The sequence below is a fragment of the Drechmeria coniospora genome, chromosome 02 (assembly GCF_001625195.1).
Source record: "Drechmeria coniospora strain ARSEF 6962 chromosome 02, whole genome shotgun sequence".
Taxonomy (NCBI): domain Eukaryota; kingdom Fungi; phylum Ascomycota; class Sordariomycetes; order Hypocreales; family Ophiocordycipitaceae; genus Drechmeria; species Drechmeria coniospora.
Window position 1 is genome coordinate 2,219,471 of NC_054390.1, and position 18,852 is coordinate 2,238,322.

The 18,852-nt window shown below is 54.2% G+C and overlaps 5 protein-coding genes across 5 annotated transcripts; 3 read left to right on the plus strand and 2 right to left on the minus strand.

Moving 5' to 3' along the window:
- Positions 1-7,271: 7,271 nt before the first annotated feature.
- DCS_03742 (metaxin) lies at positions 7,272-8,562 on the plus strand (the record flags this gene model as incomplete). Its single annotated transcript, XM_040801055.1, has 2 exons — positions 7,272-7,332; positions 7,439-8,562. 2 exons carry the CDS (start codon positions 7,272-7,274, stop codon positions 8,560-8,562), a joined length of 1,185 nt encoding a protein of 394 aa, XP_040656088.1.
- A 145-nt stretch (positions 8,563-8,707) lies between these two features.
- DCS_03743 (cell division control protein CDC91) lies at positions 8,708-10,109 on the minus strand (the record flags this gene model as incomplete). Its single annotated transcript, XM_040801056.1, has 3 exons — positions 8,708-9,566; positions 9,623-9,890; positions 9,956-10,109. The coding sequence occupies 3 exons, from the start codon at positions 10,107-10,109 to the stop codon at positions 8,708-8,710; spliced, it is 1,281 nt and encodes a 426-aa protein (XP_040656089.1).
- Positions 10,110-10,762: 653 nt separating this feature from the next.
- On the plus strand, positions 10,763-12,706 carry DCS_03744 (pescadillo; the record flags this gene model as incomplete). The annotated part of the gene is made up of 1 exon (XM_040801057.1): positions 10,763-12,706. One exon carries the CDS (start codon positions 10,763-10,765, stop codon positions 12,704-12,706), a length of 1,944 nt encoding a protein of 647 aa, XP_040656090.1.
- Positions 12,707-13,144: 438 nt separating this feature from the next.
- DCS_03745 (uncharacterized protein) lies at positions 13,145-15,248 on the plus strand (the record flags this gene model as incomplete). The annotated part of the gene is made up of 2 exons (XM_040801058.1): positions 13,145-13,441; positions 13,503-15,248. The coding sequence occupies 2 exons, from the start codon at positions 13,145-13,147 to the stop codon at positions 15,246-15,248; spliced, it is 2,043 nt and encodes a 680-aa protein (XP_040656091.1).
- Positions 15,249-15,501: 253 nt separating this feature from the next.
- Positions 15,502-18,616, minus strand: DCS_03746 (kinesin protein 2; the record flags this gene model as incomplete). The annotated part of the gene is made up of 2 exons (XM_040801059.1): positions 15,502-16,851; positions 16,907-18,616. 2 exons carry the CDS (start codon positions 18,614-18,616, stop codon positions 15,502-15,504), a joined length of 3,060 nt encoding a protein of 1,019 aa, XP_040656092.1.
- Between the last annotated feature and the right edge of the window lie 236 nt (positions 18,617-18,852).

The following is an 18,852-nucleotide window of genomic DNA, read 5'->3' on the forward strand; positions in this document are numbered from 1 at the left end:
GCCGTTACCGAGGCGATCAAGGCGGTCGGTCTATTAAAGTTCCTGATTGAAACGCAGAAAACGATGAGAAGCAATGGGATGTCTATTATTACGTACTTATGCGACCGTACGGCGACACGCAAGGGGTATTGGCTGCAGATGCCCAAAAAGCACGAACAATGCAGGTCCTAGTTGCACACCAAGCACGGAGTAGGTTGAAAGTACTCCGTACTGTAAATAGGTGTTACTATTAACTACTGTAGTGCATGCATGCACTGCATACTTACACCCACAACCTAAATGCAATGTAGTACAACTACTTACAGCTGTAGATCGATACGTGCAAATAATATCAAGTTCTAAGTACAAGCATATGGCTGGGAGAGTGCAGTGCCGCTTTTCTCATTCGACTTCTGTTTATTGTGCAACTACATTAAATAACACGCAAGTACGGAGTACTTGCACACGTGCTCCGCACCCCGCAATCCACTGCTAGGGTAGGAACAGTACGGAGGATAACTTCTTCGTAATAATTGGTATACGAGTCAGTTAGTGCTTGCATGCAATATTTTGTATCAGTACGGAGTACCCGTACAGTATCTCTACTATCGTACTGTTCAGTCCTTCGTAATATTATGTACGAACAACAAGTACAACTACATATACATGTGTACTAGCACTGCGGTTGAGTAAGTAAACACCTAATACCCACCCTAGTAGGTTCTGCATTGGAATTTTAGTGTTGTGCTGCAACACAAGCTTCCGTCCACATGTACAACTAGTTGTGCTTCATATCTTGGCGGTGTGTTTCCTTGGTGTTGTGGCGTTGTGTTGTCGTCATGCCAGACTCATAAATTAATTAATTACGGCTGTCTACCGTTGCAGTGCACAAGTACTCGGTACTCCATACCCATGTACATGGATTTGTACGAATCCATGACAGGGATAGTTCCAGAAATCGACCAGTGATCTCCATCATCATTGTTATTTTTCGTCCGCACCATCACCCCTGCGCTCGCGGTCTGTTGAGCAAAGCAACCAGGAGGGACGCTGATATTGTCTCGTGACCACCGCTTGGCGGATTGGAGCACGCACATGCGCATGCAGGCACAGTACATGTATAGTTGTAGGTGTCCGTACTCCGTACATGTAACTTGTAAGTACTACATAACAATACTACTCTAGTTCACAACGTTAGTGACGAGGACCGTACGGAGTATGGATTAAATTAATTATACTGTTCTTAAGTACAAGAACTTGTAGGTGTACATGTCAAGAGTGTCGATTCAATGTGTAGTAGTAGCGCTATTACCATGACCGAATCGTCACTTTTGTCCAGTGACGTACAGTAAGTACAAATACTCTTGTACAGTACGTGTACAGTAAGTAGTATGGCAAGTACTCATAAGCTAGATGTGCACTCCGTACAGTACATGCCTCATGCTCCATGCCATATCAAGTAAGTACATGCACATGTATTAGGTGTACACGTGGTGGGCATTGGTGACTGATTCGTAAAATTGCAAGGGATCGAGGCCAATTAGAGAAGCAGAAACGATACAGTTCTGAAGAAATTGATGAATTAAGTACAAGCAAGTACTCCGGAGGTGCACATACTTACAAGTAAATGTACGCCTAGTAATACTTGATTACTTACTGTACTTACACATACTGTACACTACTCCTGTATACTGTACGGATGCAGTAAGTACATATAATAGTTGTAAAGTAAGTAGGCACGAGCCAAGTCCACGATAGTACTTACCTACTCGTATACAGTATTACTCCATACTGTGTACCATTTGCATTTTAGATTAGATGATTGCACTCGTATTCTCAAGTTTGGCGTCCCCTCTCACTTACGAATGGTATATGCATGTACAGTACTTGCGTACCTGCACGGAGCACACAGGTACACATGTGCATGTAGCTGTACTTAGTACTTACGTTGTACAGTACTGGAAGTACTTACGTTGTAAGTAAGTACGCAGTCGAACGCAAGGTTACGAGAGGAGGCAATTACGCTAGTTCCGCAAAAGGCCAAAACAATGCACAATAAAAAAAAAAGCTTCGATGGTTGGATTGGACTGGAATTCTCTTGGACTCATTTCCTTGGCAATTTACGTACACGTACGACGTTCGATTCTTCTTCATGATGGAGGCCCAATTTCCACAGAGAACCCCGTCGGTCCCCCACTCTCTTCATCTCCTACTTTTTTCCCTCGTTTCTGACTCCCCCTGCCTCACTGGACCTGGCTGGCTCTCGTGATTCAACATGAAATTGGGCAAGCTCAGCCTCCACACAAAATGTCTTACAATGCTGCCACGAGTGCTTCGTTCTCCGTATTACTGTCGTTGTAAGTATACTTAGGAAGTACGTACAGTAGGTACTGGTAGGAAGTACTTGGACATGAGTGCACGTAAGTACCTGTACAGTAAGTAGGTGTACAAGCATTATGTGCTTGCCTACACTGACGGAGTACAGTACAGCTACTTACAGTACAGTATTACACATGAGCATAAAGGAATGGCAAATTGTGCGCTAGTGACTTCTGGCGAAACTTCCGAGGATCTTGGAGAGTCAAAGTGAACACGAAGAGTCTTATCATTGCTCCGGAATAACCCGAGGCAAGGTCCGCGGAGTCTGACCATGAGCAGACTGTCGATAGGCAGACAAGTACATTTACTTCTCTCTGTGCCTCTGCCTGGAGCAACAAGTCTCACGGCGACTCAGCTGACCGCGCGTTGCGCGATGCATCACCGGAACGCTATATGTGTCTGTGTGCGTGCGCACGTCTGTGTGTCGGTGTCGGTGTCGGTGCATGGTACACCGCATTACACACGAGCGCGAGTAAGCGGTGTGGTGGCCAGCAGTGAATGGGATGGACGGGAAATCGAGTTTGGTTGCTCGATAGTAAGGTGCTGGTGATGGCGGTGGCGGTGGGCGCGGCGGGCGCCTGTGGCTGGCTGGCTGCGATTATGCGAGTCCTGGCCGCCGCTGATGACTGGACGGGACCTGGTACCTCGAAGTTATTAACACTTTGGAATGAGCGCAAAAGGAGGCTTGAGCGGCATGCTGACCATTGCCGTCATAGGCACGATTATCGGCGGACGTACCATAACCGAAAGAGATTAGGCACTGCCAACCAAACAGCCACGTTCAGGTACGGCAAGTTGTTGCCCAGTCGAGAAGGTGAGGCGAAAGCAACGAAAAGGCAAGGCGCGATGCGAGCGAGAATCGCAACAGCCATTCAATGTCCAGAGATGAAAGCAACGCGTTGCGCCCGCGCAGTCTCACACTTGCGCAAGTACGTACTTACTTACTCAAGTACTGTACTTACTTACATGTATGTATGTACTTAAGTACATGTAAGTAATTAAGTACTTAATACTCGCACTTACCGTAAGTACATGTAAGTACATGTACTGTACGTGCACGTACTGTATATGTGTACTCGGGTACTAGGTAAGTAAGGGGACGTACAAGTAAAAGCAATACTTGTACATGTACTGTACGGAGCACAGCAAGTACATCTAAGTACAATGCTGCAATTACACCTAGGACCTCGCTCGGCCTCGGGGTAATAGTTTGCCTGATGCTGTTTTTGGAATGCAATGAAAGGCAGGGGAGCGAACCAGGAAGCCCATGCACATTTTTGCGTAACAGGGGTCGGAGCAGGAACTGGAGCTGGAGCGCCTTTCCCGTCTCATTCTGAAATCCTCGACCCTCGCCTCGGCCGGGTGGGTCGTCCTAAATAGAAAATTGAAACATTCAAGTAGGGTTCTGCTGATTCAGGTACTACAATGAGGTACAGTACAGTTCTCGGCCAGAGTACTAGGTACTTGGACGGGTACTGGTAAATTGTGGTTTTAGTACAGTACGGGGTACGGAGCAGGCTGTGCAGGTACATGTATTTAAGTACACGTACCGTACGGAGTACCCGTTCATTGCACGTGCACATGTACGTGTACCTAGAATGGAGTACAGTTAGTACTTACCAAGTCAAGTACAGTACAATGCTCGCTCAGACGTGCAATTTGATGTGCCGTTGCGACGGGCACGGAGCGAGTAATCGGTGTAAGTACAATACGGAGCACCGTAGTACATGCAAGTACAGTACGGAGTATCAAAACATACTTACTGACGTACTGTACTTGCTTGCACGACGGGAGTAGGTACAGTTCTTGTACTCCATACTCATGCAGGCGTGTACGTACCTGCTACCACTCCGTACCCCTTGTTCCCATCGCTCGCCCTTCGCAGATTGCTGTTTGTTCGGGACCGTCATCATTGTCGGCTTCCCGTCGGAATACATAAGACGCCTAGCCTGCCCTCTTCGGTCCTCAGGCCAATCGACTACAAAACTTCCTGGTTGAGAGTCGTCTCAACAAAGCACACATCACCACCTCAAGCCCATCCAGCTTCGCAACGACCTAATCAGTACCCTCGGCTGAAAACGCCTTCACATACTTACACAAGCATTCTCGCACGCACACGCACACACACGCACGCACGCCATATTGCCTGCTCCTGGTGGTTACCGAAACCCATCGGTGCCAAAGCTGTGAAGACACCACACGCCTGCCATCTTCATCAGAGGAAACACCATCACAATGCCTGCTCAGCGGCCATCCCATCTTCCTCCATGCCCTGGCCCGCCGCCGAGTCGGCCTCTGCCGCCTCTGCCCACACGAGGATAGCCCAGATGCTCGGCCAATGGATAATTCAACTAGGCCTCAACCGTTGAATAACCCCTGATTTCAATCAGCGTACCGGATTGTCTCGATGAGCGGTTGAGGCACGGCAACGGCATCATGCCACCACTCACCCTCATCCTGATCGCTGGACTGAACATGGCGCCCCGAAGCCTCATCTGCGACAAGCCGGCGTTGCCCTGCATCTTTGCCGTCACCTGTCTTTACACCCCATTCGCGGCAGGGTCGGCTGTGTCGCTGCAGTACCCATGCAACCGTCTCGTTGGCTGACCTGCAGGCGAGGTCATCTGCCTCGCAACGGCCCCCAACAAGGCCACCACACGCTCCACTGCGTCACCAGATGCTCTATCATCTCGCTGGTCCTTGACCGGTTCTACTCTACACCGCAACATCCGACAGGATATATTACTCGACCAAGCTCATCATTCTCATCAAACCCCGCATGCTCGCGCCGCCTCAGCCTGCCATCAAGGGAGGTGTCCGCATAACGGGCCGGGTTACCTTTCGGCCCACCGACTTCGCTGGCACGAACGGAATCGGACCGGTAGACACCTTTTTTTTTCTTTCATTATGCGACGTCAGATGCACATACTCTTCACCTCTCCACTTCGTTCGGACTTCTTGGCTAGCATTGTTTCATTGCAGCGACGCTGCTCATACCCACTCGCGGCGGTGGCATGGAGAATAAACGGAATGATGAACGTGGGCTTCTACATCCGGTAGCGTTTTCCAAGTATTTTTGCAACAGTATCGAACAAAGCGGGACTAACCGTCCGCCCACTGCGTAATTCAAAGTCTTGTCACGAGAAGCTTGGTGCTTGGTACCACAAAGAATTCAAATAATTTCACATCGCGCTACACTTAGATGGTACATCGTATGATGAATATGTGCAGTGATGGTGTCGCCTTGACCTGTCTCCATACATTCGAAACCGTGCCGCGTCCCGTGCTCGCCACCAGCCGTGCGTGGGTCGTTTCGGATGGTGGCGGTGAAGAAACATTGACCTTCACAAAAAATGGGCGAACCGTAAGCAAGGAGGGTTACCAAGGCGGAGGCCATGGGCCACCTTCAATTATTGGCCGATGAAATGTGTTGTGATTGTTGTCCACACCTACGCGACATTGCCATCTTCACACTCGATTTATCCCCGACAGAATCGTAATGCCTGCCCCCCCCCCCTTCACGTCTGGGGCTCATGATGAAAGAAGCCACCAAGGGAACAGAAGCAAAGTGCCTCGGAGATCACATGGCTGCCCCCAATACGGAGCACTGGCTGGGCTCTTGCCGCCAATCACCCAAAGGTCGCTACACTATCTCTACAGTACGGTGTACACATCGCAGGAAAACGAGACGGAGAGTCGACTGCATGTACATGTATATATTGCTTCTGCAAGTGGAATGACTATACGTTTTATGTATGCCCAGGCAGGACCGGATCGCAATGTTCCAATCCTGATGTTATTGTTGCCGTACTCGCTCACCCCAGGCGAATGTGCATGTAGAGATGCTCGAATGGAACAAGGAAAAATTAATAAACGAGAAATACTACCAAGTACTTACGTGGCTTGCTCATCAAGTGTCAGTGTGAAACAGTCATTCATCATTGCTTTTGACGATCTTGGCATGATTCTTTCGCGCTAGCTAGGACTCATTTGCAAGTGGCAAATGAAAGGGACTCCCGCATCATCACTCACCAAGGTCGGTGGGACGGCAAGACACACTGATCTTGTGTGAACCGTCAGGGGCAGCTGGCTTGGCAAGGGAGCGCGAAGCTCGTGGAGTCTTGTCTTGGTGCTCGCCACATCACGCCTGCAGAGTTGGGTTATTTATTACCGGAGTACGGAGTACGGAGCACGAGTATAGCTTTTCTTGTACTTCGTACAGGACTCCGTACAGTATGCCGTATCGTAATAAAACTTACATGCAAGTACCCCGTACAGTACGGAGCAAAAGTACAGAGTACTCGTACGGAGCACATGTATGTAATACAAATCAGTGCACAAATACTACTACGCACTTACTGTACGGAGTACAGTAATGCACAGTTCTGCGTACTTAAGTACTTACTTACAAGTGCAGAGGAATCCTGTACTCGGTGCACCTGGTGCTGATAGGACGGATCTTTGACATGGACTCTCCGTAGTATCTGAGCACAGGTACTCCGCGCTCCGTCCTCCGTCTTTGCTTGCAAGTACTTTTGTACTTGTCCTGGGGCCAATGTACTTACATGTGCTGTACGGAGTACGGAGTACGGAGTACGGAATAAGTACTTACATTACTGTACTTGCAGTATCTCATCCAAATCCTGCCGTCACGTGGCTACGCGCCCGTGGCATCCTAATGCCGACCCCACCAGTATCGGCACCAGGCGAGATGAGATGAATGCCACTGCCAACGACGACTTGCCTACCCTTGGTTCCTTACGGGCACTGGCGACGCTCCTCCAGCCACGGCTTGCGAAACATTGAGCATCCGTGACGAACCTGCCTCGCGAGGCGTCGTCGACATCGGAGCTGGGCATGTTCGAGCTGTACGTCTGGGGATCGGCCTTTGGCCTACCCTCCATCGACCCAGAATGCCTCGCCATCATCTCCTACCTCTACCATTCGGCCCTGCCGACCTCGACTTGGCGCCTGGTGCCATGCAACGACCCATCCATCACTCCGTTGCGTACGCAACCCCCCCCCCCCCTTACTGCTCCTATGATGGCATATTTCTGGTCCTCGAGCTAACGGTACGTAGATCTTCTTCCGGCGCTGCATCATGACGGCGCCTGGTCCAGCGGCTACCGTCAAATTATCCGCTACCTCGTATCCAACTCCCTCTGTCGAGACTTGGACGCCGACTTGGACGCCAGACAGCAGGCCGATACCGTTGCGTATAGCACATACCTGGCTGCGCATGCGGCGCCCCTCATCGACCTCTCGCTCTACGTCTCAGCCGCCAACTGGGCGGCGGTCACACGACCCGCCTACAGCGCCTTGCTTCCATTCCCGTTGACATGGACGATGCCGACGCTGATACGTGCCGATGCTATCAAGCGTGTGGAGCACATGGGGCTCGCCGAACTCGACACCGACTTTGACCCGAACGGGGGATTGCATTTGTCGACCGGAAGGGATGCCTTGCCCGAGTCCTTCAGGAGACACCTCCCTGCCTCGAGAGGGCGGAGGACGGTGAGAGAGGAGATGATGCCTGAGCAGGCCGTCGCCATCAGACTGTTTGGGCTGGCCGAGGATTGTCTCGCGGTTCTGAATGCACTCATGCGCGAAGGCAAGAGCGACGAGAAGCACCCCCGGTTCTTTACGACGACGCCTGTGTCCTCCCTCGATTGCCTGGCCTGGTCATATCTCGCCCTCATGGTCAAGCCTCAGGTACCACGGTCCTTCCTTCGGGATTGGCTGCAAACAGAAACACCCCGATTGTCGAACTTTGTGGATGACATGATGCCGAGCGACCTTCCATGGGCAGCGTCGGCGCAGACAACCTTTCTGGGCACCAGCGCTCGCACTCTAGACACCGTCCTGCGCCACGCCCCTGGTATCGGTGACTGGTACGCTGGGGAGATGCGACAGCGTGCCGAGAACGGAACCAAGGTCTTGGACCGGCGTGCCCTGATGCTGTTCATGGGTTGCGTCGTCACCGGTGTAGCCATCGGCTATGGCCTGTGCGTATACAAGTCGCTCCAGCCGTTCGGCGCCAGGGCCCAATTGTGGAAAGCCCAACAGCGAGGATCTGGGCTGTCCCGGTACGGGGAGCTCGGCGCCATGCTGAGCAGCGCCATGGGGGCATACGGATCCCGACCAATGTCACCGGCGCTGCCAGCAACCGGAAGACTCGTGGAAACAGACTCGGAAGTGGAGTAGCCGACGACAAAAACATGATACCCTTTCAAAGCTATTCTGAAGAATGAAGCAGCCCTCTGCTTTGGAAAATTTTGTTCCATCTACGACGCCGACCATGCCTACAAGTACAAAAAGGTTTCAGATCATAGCCCGATTCTCCCAAAACCTAAATCTGCTTGACCTCCTTGCCGACCATTTCAGGTCTCTCGAGCTCCCATTCATCTCGCAGCACGGCAAATGTCAGGTCGGACACGAGCAAGCTCTGGCCTAGACTCCACACGAGGGTGATGGCGTAGAAGAAGTTGGCGTTGCCGCTGCCTGCGTAGATCCATAAATGGTAAAAGGCCGGACCGAGAAAGGTGGTGTACAGGATGATTGCCGATGCGACAAAGGTGTAGCGCATGAGCGGCAGCAGATGGCAGTATAGGGGTAGTAGAGAGAGAAAGAGGCTGGTGTCGGAGATGGACGGGTACGGTTTGAAGATGGCGAATATGCCTAGGAGAATCGTCAGGACGACGAGGGGTTGGCGACGCAGGCGGATGGAGAGGCCTCCGACATAGGCCGACAGATGCAGCCAGAAAACGGCGAGGAAAAAGGCGCGAAAGGAATCGAACATTTCGATGAAGAAGTACCACCACAGCCCGACGTTGGGCGTCAGATCGGAGAGCGTGAGCTGGATGCCGTAGGTACGGGCGAGAAACCCCCACGAGTTGCCCGTGACGGCAAAGGACATGACAAGCAATGCTGCGAGACAGCCGGCCATGATGGTGACGCACTTGACCGTGAACATGGCGACCGAGTTTGTACGTCGCGTCTCCAGTTGTCGGTCATAGGCCAGCAGTATGAGAGGTGGCAGGAGGAGTAGCGGGTACATGGACAAGTAGGACGCAAAGGACAGGGCCATCATGGCGTTGAAGGGCGAGCCATGGATGGCCCTCGAGATGGCGTGCAGGATGGCGCATGATGTGAAGACGCTGGTCGGACGTCCTATGCATGTCGCAATGGTAAAGGGGTTGAAAAGGAAGCTATTTATATCATTAGCCTGCGTACGGTCCACTTATGAGATCCAACGAGCTCTTACGCCGCGGCCACGAGCGGTCCCGTCGCACGGTTAGCCCGCCGCGGAGATGAAAATAGCCTCGACTGGCCAGCCTCGCCGGAGTCTGCGATCCGTGCGAGGGCATCTGCGGCGAGAATATCGACCAGGATGTATACGATGGACGTGAAGATGGGCCATATCTTGACGTCGGGGAGCAGCGAGAAGACGGGGAGCAGTAGGGGCGCCTGGTGGTAGACGCCTCCATCGTACGGCCAGACATTGTGATTATACAGAAACAGACCTTCTTGCACTGTCCAACCGTCAGCCATGGCGTTGCATTCAGCGTTGCCTCACAGGCGCATTCGACACACGTACGTCTCTTGAAGCTCGTGACGGGGGTCGAGATCTCGACGCGACCCGTCAGCAGGTCCGGAAGTTCTGGAAAGACAAGGGTCAGGACGAGCCGCAGAAGAGCGGCGCCGACGTAGACTCCAGCTTTGCTTCGCAAAGCCATGGTGGTGGTAGCCATGTCTACTGGGAGGAAGAGCTTGGGAGCTGTCGTGTCGCGAACGATATACTCCACAAGGAAACGGGGGAGGCCATTTGGCAATTCGGTTAGTACTGTGCGGCGTAAGTACCGTGTACCTTTGTCTCACACGTATAGCTGAAGGATTGAATGTACTTTGTACTTATGGAGTACATGTAAGCATTGATTTGTAGCACAGTATACTAGGATACTTGTCCTGAGGTACGGAGTACCCCGTACCTAGTACAGTAAGTAAGTATATGTAAGTTCTTAGGTAGAGAAGAGTGCGGTGTACATGTACCTATCTCCGTTCAGGAAATGCACCTTTTAATACTCGAGTACATGTACTGGTACGTCCACGGTCACAAGCTTCCTCCATAGTCCCTTCGGCAAAGGCGGTGAGCAATGGCCCTGCGCGCTAATCTGCAACTAGATTCAAGTTCGGGCGGTGGCAATGGGCATTAAAACCTGCGCTTAGCGCGCAGTATGGTTGTGTGGATGCTGGCAGTACTCCGTACCGGCAGGAAAAAAGTAGAGTCGGGAAAAAGTTCAAAAGTGGAAAACGTCGCAGGAAGAAGTAATTAACGAATATCTCATCATTCGCCCTAGCGACACACGACGACGGCATCACCTGCCGCGTACGCACTTTTGGAATCATGCCGCGGATCAAGAAAAAGGGCCAGGCCGGTGCGGCAAAAAACTACGTGACTCGAAACCAAGCGATTCGAAAGTTGCAAATCAGCCTGCCCGACTTTCGCAAGCTGTGCATCTGGAAGGGCATCTACCCGCGCGAGCCTCGCAGCAAGAAGAAGGTGTCCAAGACGTCTACGGCCTCGACCACGTTTTATTTCGCAAAGGATATCCAGTACTTGCTGCATGAGCCGCTGCTGCAGAGATTTCGCGATCAAAAGGTGCTGGAGAAAAAGATCTCGCGAGCACTTGGTCGTGGCGATGTTACGGATGCGAAGCGGCTCGAGGGCAATGCGACCCGGCCCGAGAAGACAGGAAGGCCTCAGTACACCCTCAACCATGTGATCCGCGAGCGCTACCCAACATTTGTCGATTCGCTGCGAGATCTAGACGACTGCCTCTCGATGCTGTTTCTCTTTGCGAATCTTCCGTCAACGTCGAGCGTGCCGGCCAAGATGATTGCGCAATGCGAGCGACTGACGCTCGAGTTTCAGCACTACCTCATCGTTTCCAAGTCCGTCACCAAGTCTTTCCTGTCCATCAAGGGCATCTATTATCAAGCCAACATCGAGGGAGAAGATATATTGTGGTTGGTGCCGTACAAGTTCAACCAACGGATCGTCGGCGATGTCGACTTCCGGATCATGGGAACTTTTGTCGAGTTTTACATGACTCTGCTCGGCTTCGTCAACTTCCGCCTGTACACGAGCATCGGCCTCAAATACCCCCCCAAGTTCGATGCCGTCAAGGATGAAAACGCCGCCGAGCTGGGCGCTTTCACGCTTGAAGGCAAGGTCCTTGTGGGCACCGAGGAGGCCAAGCAGCTGGAGGGTGCCCCTCACAAGCCCGATCCCAAGGTTCAGGCTGCCGTGAACAAGGTGATCAAGACGATCAGCAGCGGCGCTGAAGTGGAAGATGCCGTCGTCAATGACAACGAGGAGACGAGCGACGCCATTGACAAATTCGAGCCGACGGTGGAGGGCGGCGATGTTTTGCCACAGCCATCATCTGGCAGTGGTCCCTCCGCCCTCTTTTCCAAGTACACCATCTACCTCTCACGCGAGACCCCTCGGCAGCCACTCGAGTTCCTGCTGAAGTCGTTTGGCTGCAAGCGTGTCGGTTGGGACGCCGTCCTCGGCGACGGTGCCTTTACGACGAACGAGTTGGACCCCGCCATCACACATCAGATTGTCGATCGGCCTCTGATACAGGCTGCGATGGAGGACAACGAAGGAGAGGACAACCAGACGTCACAGAAGCTGGCGGCGAACCGACGGGTTCCCGGTCGGATATACGTCCAGCCTCAGTGGGTCTGGGACAGCATCAACGACGAGGAGTTGAAGGAGGTACATCTGTACGCTCCCGGAGCCTCCCTCCCACCTCACCTAAGTCCATTTGTCAAGCAGATTTCGGGTGCTTACGATCCTACGATGCCGCTTGAGGATCAAGAGACCGAGGGCGAGGCTCTTGAAGCCGCAGACGATGATGAGGACGAAGCCGCAGAGGGCATGGATGTTGCCGGCTCCGAGGATGAGGACGAGGACGAGGGCGAGGATGAGGATGGTGACGACACCGAGATGCGCGCCGCTGAAGAGGTCGACGAAGATGATGAGAGTGATGTGGAGGAATCGGAACGGCAAATGGAGCTGGAAGCTGAGTTGACAGGCGCGCCCGTCAGCAAAGCGGTGAACGTCAAGGCCAAAGCCAAGGAGGCGGCCAAGAAGGCGCTTTCGAAGAAGTCACGCGAGGAAGCCGAAGAGCTGGAGAGGGCCAAGGGAATGCTGAGTAAAAAGAAGCGAAAGCTCTTTGAACAAATGCAGTACACGAACAACAAGAAGAGCGCCGCCGACCAGAAGCTGCGCGCGAAGCGGAGGAAGCTGGAGAAGGACAAGGCGAAGGGCAAAGAGTAGTATTGGCAACCTATTTGTAGAATATGCACGTTAAATGGTCTAATTTTAAAAGTGTTTTCAGAGGAAGGCTGACATCTATTACCATGTCATAATGTGCATATCGATGTGATGACCGTGGACATTGCGATGGAGCAGAGGCACTGTCTGTCGTATCAACAAGCATCATGAAGGCTTTCGTTTTCATCATTTTGCGCAAGTACATTGAAGCACGCGATCTGAAACACTAACATAAGTACGGAGTACTCCGTAGACAGACCCTGATTCCAACATCCCCCCCCACCCCGCCCTTCCCCCACCTTCAGCAACACACCATCGAAAGTAGCAACCGCCCCTTGCGCTCGGCATTACTGAACATTCCTATCGGCCTTCATTGAGAACGCGTATGTGATCCAGCCGACTGAGGGTGGTGAAAAATTCGCCGCAGCATTTTGTCGCCGCATGGAGGAGGCTTGGGAGGCACCAGCAGGTTGGGACTTTGACAGCGACGAGATCGCATCCATCAACTCGCAGGACCTACACGACAACCGCCCCAATCGCTGGAGAGGCCCCAAGTCATCATGGCGCACGCTCACTGCCGACGAGCGGCTGCTTTGGCGGTCGATGCAGCAGCTGCAGCACCAGGATCTCTCGGTGCATCTGTATGATGTCTTTGCGCTGAGAAGACAGGGTGAGGATATGCAGACGACAGAACTGTTCACCGTCAAGACGGCAAGTATCCTCCGGCACTCTCGATGCGTATGCCTATCACTGACTAGCGTAGGGTGACGGAGAAGATGCAGTATGGGCACCGCCAAAGATGTGGACGGCCTGGCCGTTGAAGGAGAGTCACGTACCGCAAGAGACTCTCCTCAAGATTGGCGACAATGGCGACAACTGCGACGACGATGGCCAGTTGACGCTTCGGATGAACGAAAAAGCAAACAACATGCCGAGCTCGCGCTTGCAGGATGAAATCGGCGCAACGATTCTTCGGCTGGCCAAGGAAAGTTTCCTCAAGCGGACGAGACGAGAATCGGCGCCCATCCAACCATCGATAGAATCGACGGCCGCAGGCACAGCAGCTGAAACAGACGACGAAATCTCATTGCCGTCCTCTCCTCCGCTCTCCATCAAAATGGAGCCGGCAGAAGTTGGCGACATGACGCAGCTCGACAGCGTCGAACCGCATTCGAGATCGTCGAATTCCAAAAATCCCAACAGACCGGCACCAAGGACGCATGAGCCGACGGTTTCTACAGATGATGACCTGTCGTACGCTCTTCTGCGTCCTTCAGTCAGAAACATCATCCTTCAGCTCGACAAGACGCTCACGATTCTCCACAACGCCCGCGTCGCCGGCCTTCATCAGCTGTCCGACTCGTCCACCGACTCTGACTCAGGCTCGCAATCCGCTGCGGCAGAACGGCCCCAGAAACGCCCCCGCGGACGTCCCCGGCGCACCCCTCAGGCTGGAGAAAGCACAGATGAAGGGGATCGGGTCAAGCTGACGAGACGCGGGAGGCCAAGAAAGCAGCACGTGCCGAGGGTGGGCGAGACACAGGTTGAGATGCGGCATCGCATCGCGCGCGAGGGCCATAGACGACTGCCAGTGACCGAGGAGGAAAAGGAAGCTGCTTTCGAGGAGTGGCTTCGCAAAGGCGACCTGCAGCGGCAGAGGGAGAGGGAAATGGATGCAGAAATGGATGGGCCCTTCGCTGTGGTGGATGACGGGACCGCCGGCGAAGTCGAGGATGGTCAACATGTGCCTCTCGGAAACGTCGAGAGAAAGCTTCTCAGATGGGGGCTTCGAGACTGGAGCGACGTTGTTGGTGCCGCAGCGCTGGCCGGAGTTTCCGAGGAGGTGATTAAGAGGACGACGAGACGGTGCGCCAACCTCTTTGGCCAAGGCATGACGATCCGACGCCTCGACGAGGCAATCGCCTCGCATGGACCCGGGTTCCGCACCTTGATCTACCAACCGGAGCGCATCAGCCTCTCATCGAGCGCGTCCCGGTCCTCGTCGTTTCCGTCGTCCTCTTCCGACGAAGTGCCCACTCTAAACCAGCGCCGCCTCGCTTCTCACAGCCGCAGTCCCTCGGCATCGCGCCGTGGGCGCACCTCGTTGCGGCTCTCTGCATCGGCAGCATCAACGTCCCGGTCCCGCAGTCGCTCCTCGGCCGGCCTCATCTTCTGCCCCGTCCCGCGTTGTGACCGTGCGGCGATGGGCTTCTCGCGACGTGCGAATCTGAGCCGCCACATGCATCTTGTTCATCCAGACATTGCAGAAGATGGAGGCGACAGCGACGATGACACAGTTGGTGCGGTCCACGTCGACGGCTTCCTGCGGCCGGTTCAGATGAGCCGTGGGTGGCGCGGCGAGGATGTCGCCGAAAGGAAGCGGAAGAGATTCTATGCAGGTAGGGAGACAACTCCGGGCCGGTCGAGGACTTCGCCACGAAGCAACGATGATGGAGACGACGACTACGAAGCAGGAGATGAGTCGGCCCGAAGAGTACTTTGTTCGTGGCCTGAGCAGATAAAGAAAGTCAAGGCAAGGTTTTAAATCAAGTATCACTTCAATTCAAGTTGCTCGACCTCGATTTTCCATCAGCTCGTCCATGGCAGTAATAAAACCTTTCTTATCGTGGTATAGGTATAAATACATGATGCCTAACATAGCAAAGGGTATCTATCTACGTACAAGTGCTCAGAAACCCTGCAACTTAAAAAACAGTAACCTTTTCCATGAACGCCGGTCAACCTGGTCCACAAGCAAGTTGAGTTGCATTACCTGCTGAAGCCAAAGTTAATCCTGCTCAACTGAACCTTGGACTCTTACGCCTTGACCTGCCCTGCGCGAACATGTCCGTCGTCGGCGTGAGATTCTCCCTGCCTTCAACAGACACCGATCCCTTTGGACATATGCCACGAGCTGATTTGACAATGCTTTCCTTGAGATCGGGCAAGGTGACACGACCCGCTGGTACGGACATGGTGCTTGCACTGGGGTCGAAGTTACTTATCCCAGTGGTCGCGGCCGCGGTCGGAGCAGTCGTCACATTCGGGTTGACCTCGCGGAGGCTCATGCTCATCGAAGTCTTTTCCAGACTGTTGACGCTGGATGGCTGGGGGGCCATTTTCCGTCCATTGGCGTCGAGATCCGAGAAGACGATGCTGCCGTCGAACTCGCCAACATCCTCGTCGACGTTTTCCTCGTCCACTTCTGTCTCCCCGAGCTTGGACATGATGACGTCGTGCGGTTCGGTGCGTGGCAGTGTTCTGGAGTAGGAATACAGCACCTTCTGCGGCGTCTCACCCGTTGACTGGTACTCCTGCAATGAAGCGCTCGCAATGCCCTCGCGCAGGTTGGCCAGAGGGTGACAGAGCTGCGATGCGAGCGGATCTAGCCCGTCCCGCATGTCGCCGATATCCATTTCCACCACCTCGCCCAAGTTGCTGACTCGATCGAGGGTTGTCTTGAAGTGACCAGCAACGTTCCCAAACGACTGCTCCGCCGCGCTCGACAAGGCCTGGACAGACTGCAGCTGAGTCTCGTGATGATGCGCGTTCTCGGACCGCGCGCGGGCGACGAAGTCATGCAGTGCTTCCATCTGGGTATCGAGATGCTCCATCTGCTCTCCCACCTCGCGAACCGTCTCCGCGTGCACCAACTTGACGGCGTTCTGAATCGCCGTGCTCTGCTCGCTCGCCGTCGACCAGTCGTCCTTTAAGCGAGTTTTGAGTTCGTCGCGCGTCTTCTTGACATCCTCGAGCAGCTCGCTCGCCTTCCCGTCCCACGCGTCCATGCCTTCGCCGTACTGTGACATGGCACCCTCCAGCGACAGCCTCGTGTCTGCGACAGCCTTTTGGACGTGAGACGCCTTGTCGGCCGCCCTCGCATCTTGCGATTCTGCGTGCGCGCTTACGAGGGCCGTCATCTGCGACAGCAGCTTCTGGCGATCTTCGGCAGACTGCCGGCGCTCCTCATCCAGGGCCTCCTGAACGCGGGCGGAGATGGCGGCGTTCTGAAGGACGATGGTGCTCAAGGCGCCCTGCAGCTGACGGCGCAGGTTGTCCGTCTCGCTGCGCTGGAGCGTGATGTGCCTGACAAGGTCCTCGAAGAGCGACTTAAAGTCCCTGCCGAGGCAGCTGTAGGAGTTGTGCAGCTTGGACAGGGTGTTAGCCTTCGACCTCGAACGTGGTGGTGCAGGGGCGGCTTACTGTGCCGTGAAAGTCCGTCATCTCTTGCAGAACATCCGCCGAGATCCTTTCCGCCGCATCGGAAATGACGTGCAGGCTCAGTCCCATCTTGTCCTTGACGTTGTCGCGGATCACCTTGATTTCGTCCAACACTTCATCCATGTCCTCTTTTGACTGCTGCTTCCGTTGCAGCATCTCTTTCTTCGATTCCGTGAACTTGGAGACATGCTCGTTGAGGGCAACCTGCGTCGCCAAGACCGTTTGCAGCTCATCGCGGACAAAGTCCCGCATGCGGTTCGAGATGGCCAACACATGCTCGGTCTGCTCTTTCCGAAATTCGTGCACTCGCCTCTCGACCATGGACGTGACATCGGCAACCTGCGACTGCGATGTGCCCCAAGCGGCACGGTTTAGGGACTGCAGGTCGGACTTGCGCCTGTTCTTCGCGTGAAGGCCGGCGACGTCGTCGACCGTCCTGCCGAGCTTGCCGATGAGTTCGTCGCCAATCTCGGCGAGCTTCTCCTCCGTCTCCTCGTGCGCTCTCCTTAGATGCCTCTCTTCCGCCAAGTTCCGTCGCGTCGCGTCGAGGATGATCTTGGTCTGGTCGAGGACGCCGTTGGCCTCGTCCAGCTGCGTCTTCGTCCCCTCGTGATCCTTCTTCAGGCCCAAGAACGAGGTGTTGAGGGAGAAAAGCTCATGGACCTTGCTTCGCAAGTTCGTCTCCAACGTTTCCATCTTGGCCGTCTGCTCCTCCAACACGATCCGTCGCGATTCGCTCTGGGCCGTCATCTCCTCGAAGGCGTCGGTGGACAGGTAGACGCCGTTTCGCTGCCTCGTCGAGATGAGCTCGCTTTTAAGCTTCTCTATCTCACTGGCAAACTCCATGAGAAGCATCTTTTTGTTGAGCATCGGGTTCATCTGCGGCTTGTTTTGAATATTCTTGGCCCGGAAGGCGTATTCGAGAGTCGAGATGGTCTCCTCGAGGTTGCTCTTGGCCGGGGATATCGTCGCGATGATGCACGTCTTCGTCCGGCCGCCGAGCGAGTCTTGAAGCAGCCGGGTCAGCTTCGACTCGCGGTAGGGAATGTGGGCGCTGCGGTCGACGAGGGCGTTGATGACCCGACCGAGCGTGAGAAGCGACTTGTTGATCAGGCCGGCCTCAGCCGCCCGCTTGTTCTCCGCACCCGATCGCTGGATGTTTTCGCTGCCGGCCAAGTCGACGAGGTTGAGCTTTCCGGCGCTGACAAAGTCGTCGGCGCCGTTTTCGGACGACTTCTTGACGTAGACGGTGATGGTGAAGACGGTGTGGCTTCGCGAGCTGAGATCGTTGCACTTGGTCGCCGCCACCTGGCGTTTCAAGCTGCCATCCTGAAGCACCTTGATACCCTCCGACGCGTTCTTGATATGCTTCTCCTCCATACCCTGTATGATTGTCCCGGCGTGGCCGCCCCGTTTCGACACGTCGTCGAATATTTTCAGCTTGGCTGTTTCCTCGATCGAGAGGAGGTCGCGGAGCTCCTCGTTGTAGAGTTCGATGAACGAACACTTGACGCAATTTTCCGAGTTGTCGAGGTCAAGCTTGTAAAAGAGCTGCTGCAGCACGCGTGGAATGATGCCGGCCTCGTCGGAGAGCATTCCCATGGTCTCGGTCATGTCTCCGGACATGGTGTACGTCTTTCCGGTGCCTGTCTGTCCGTAGGCAAATATGGTGCAGTTGTAGCCGGCAAGCATCTGGTTTCGTCAGCGACTGGTCGTTTATGCGCGGGCATCCATGGGAACGATTGCGCCGCGGGGGGAGGGACCGGGGGGGGGGGCTGACCTCTTCCAGCACGGGCTTGACGACGTCGTCGAAGACCATGTTCTGGTCCGCGGCCTGGGAAAAAACGCGGTCAAAGGTATACGACTTGTTGCTCAACGAGTTGGCTCCCATGGAAAGCTCGACGCTCTTGCCCTTGACGCCGTCCGAA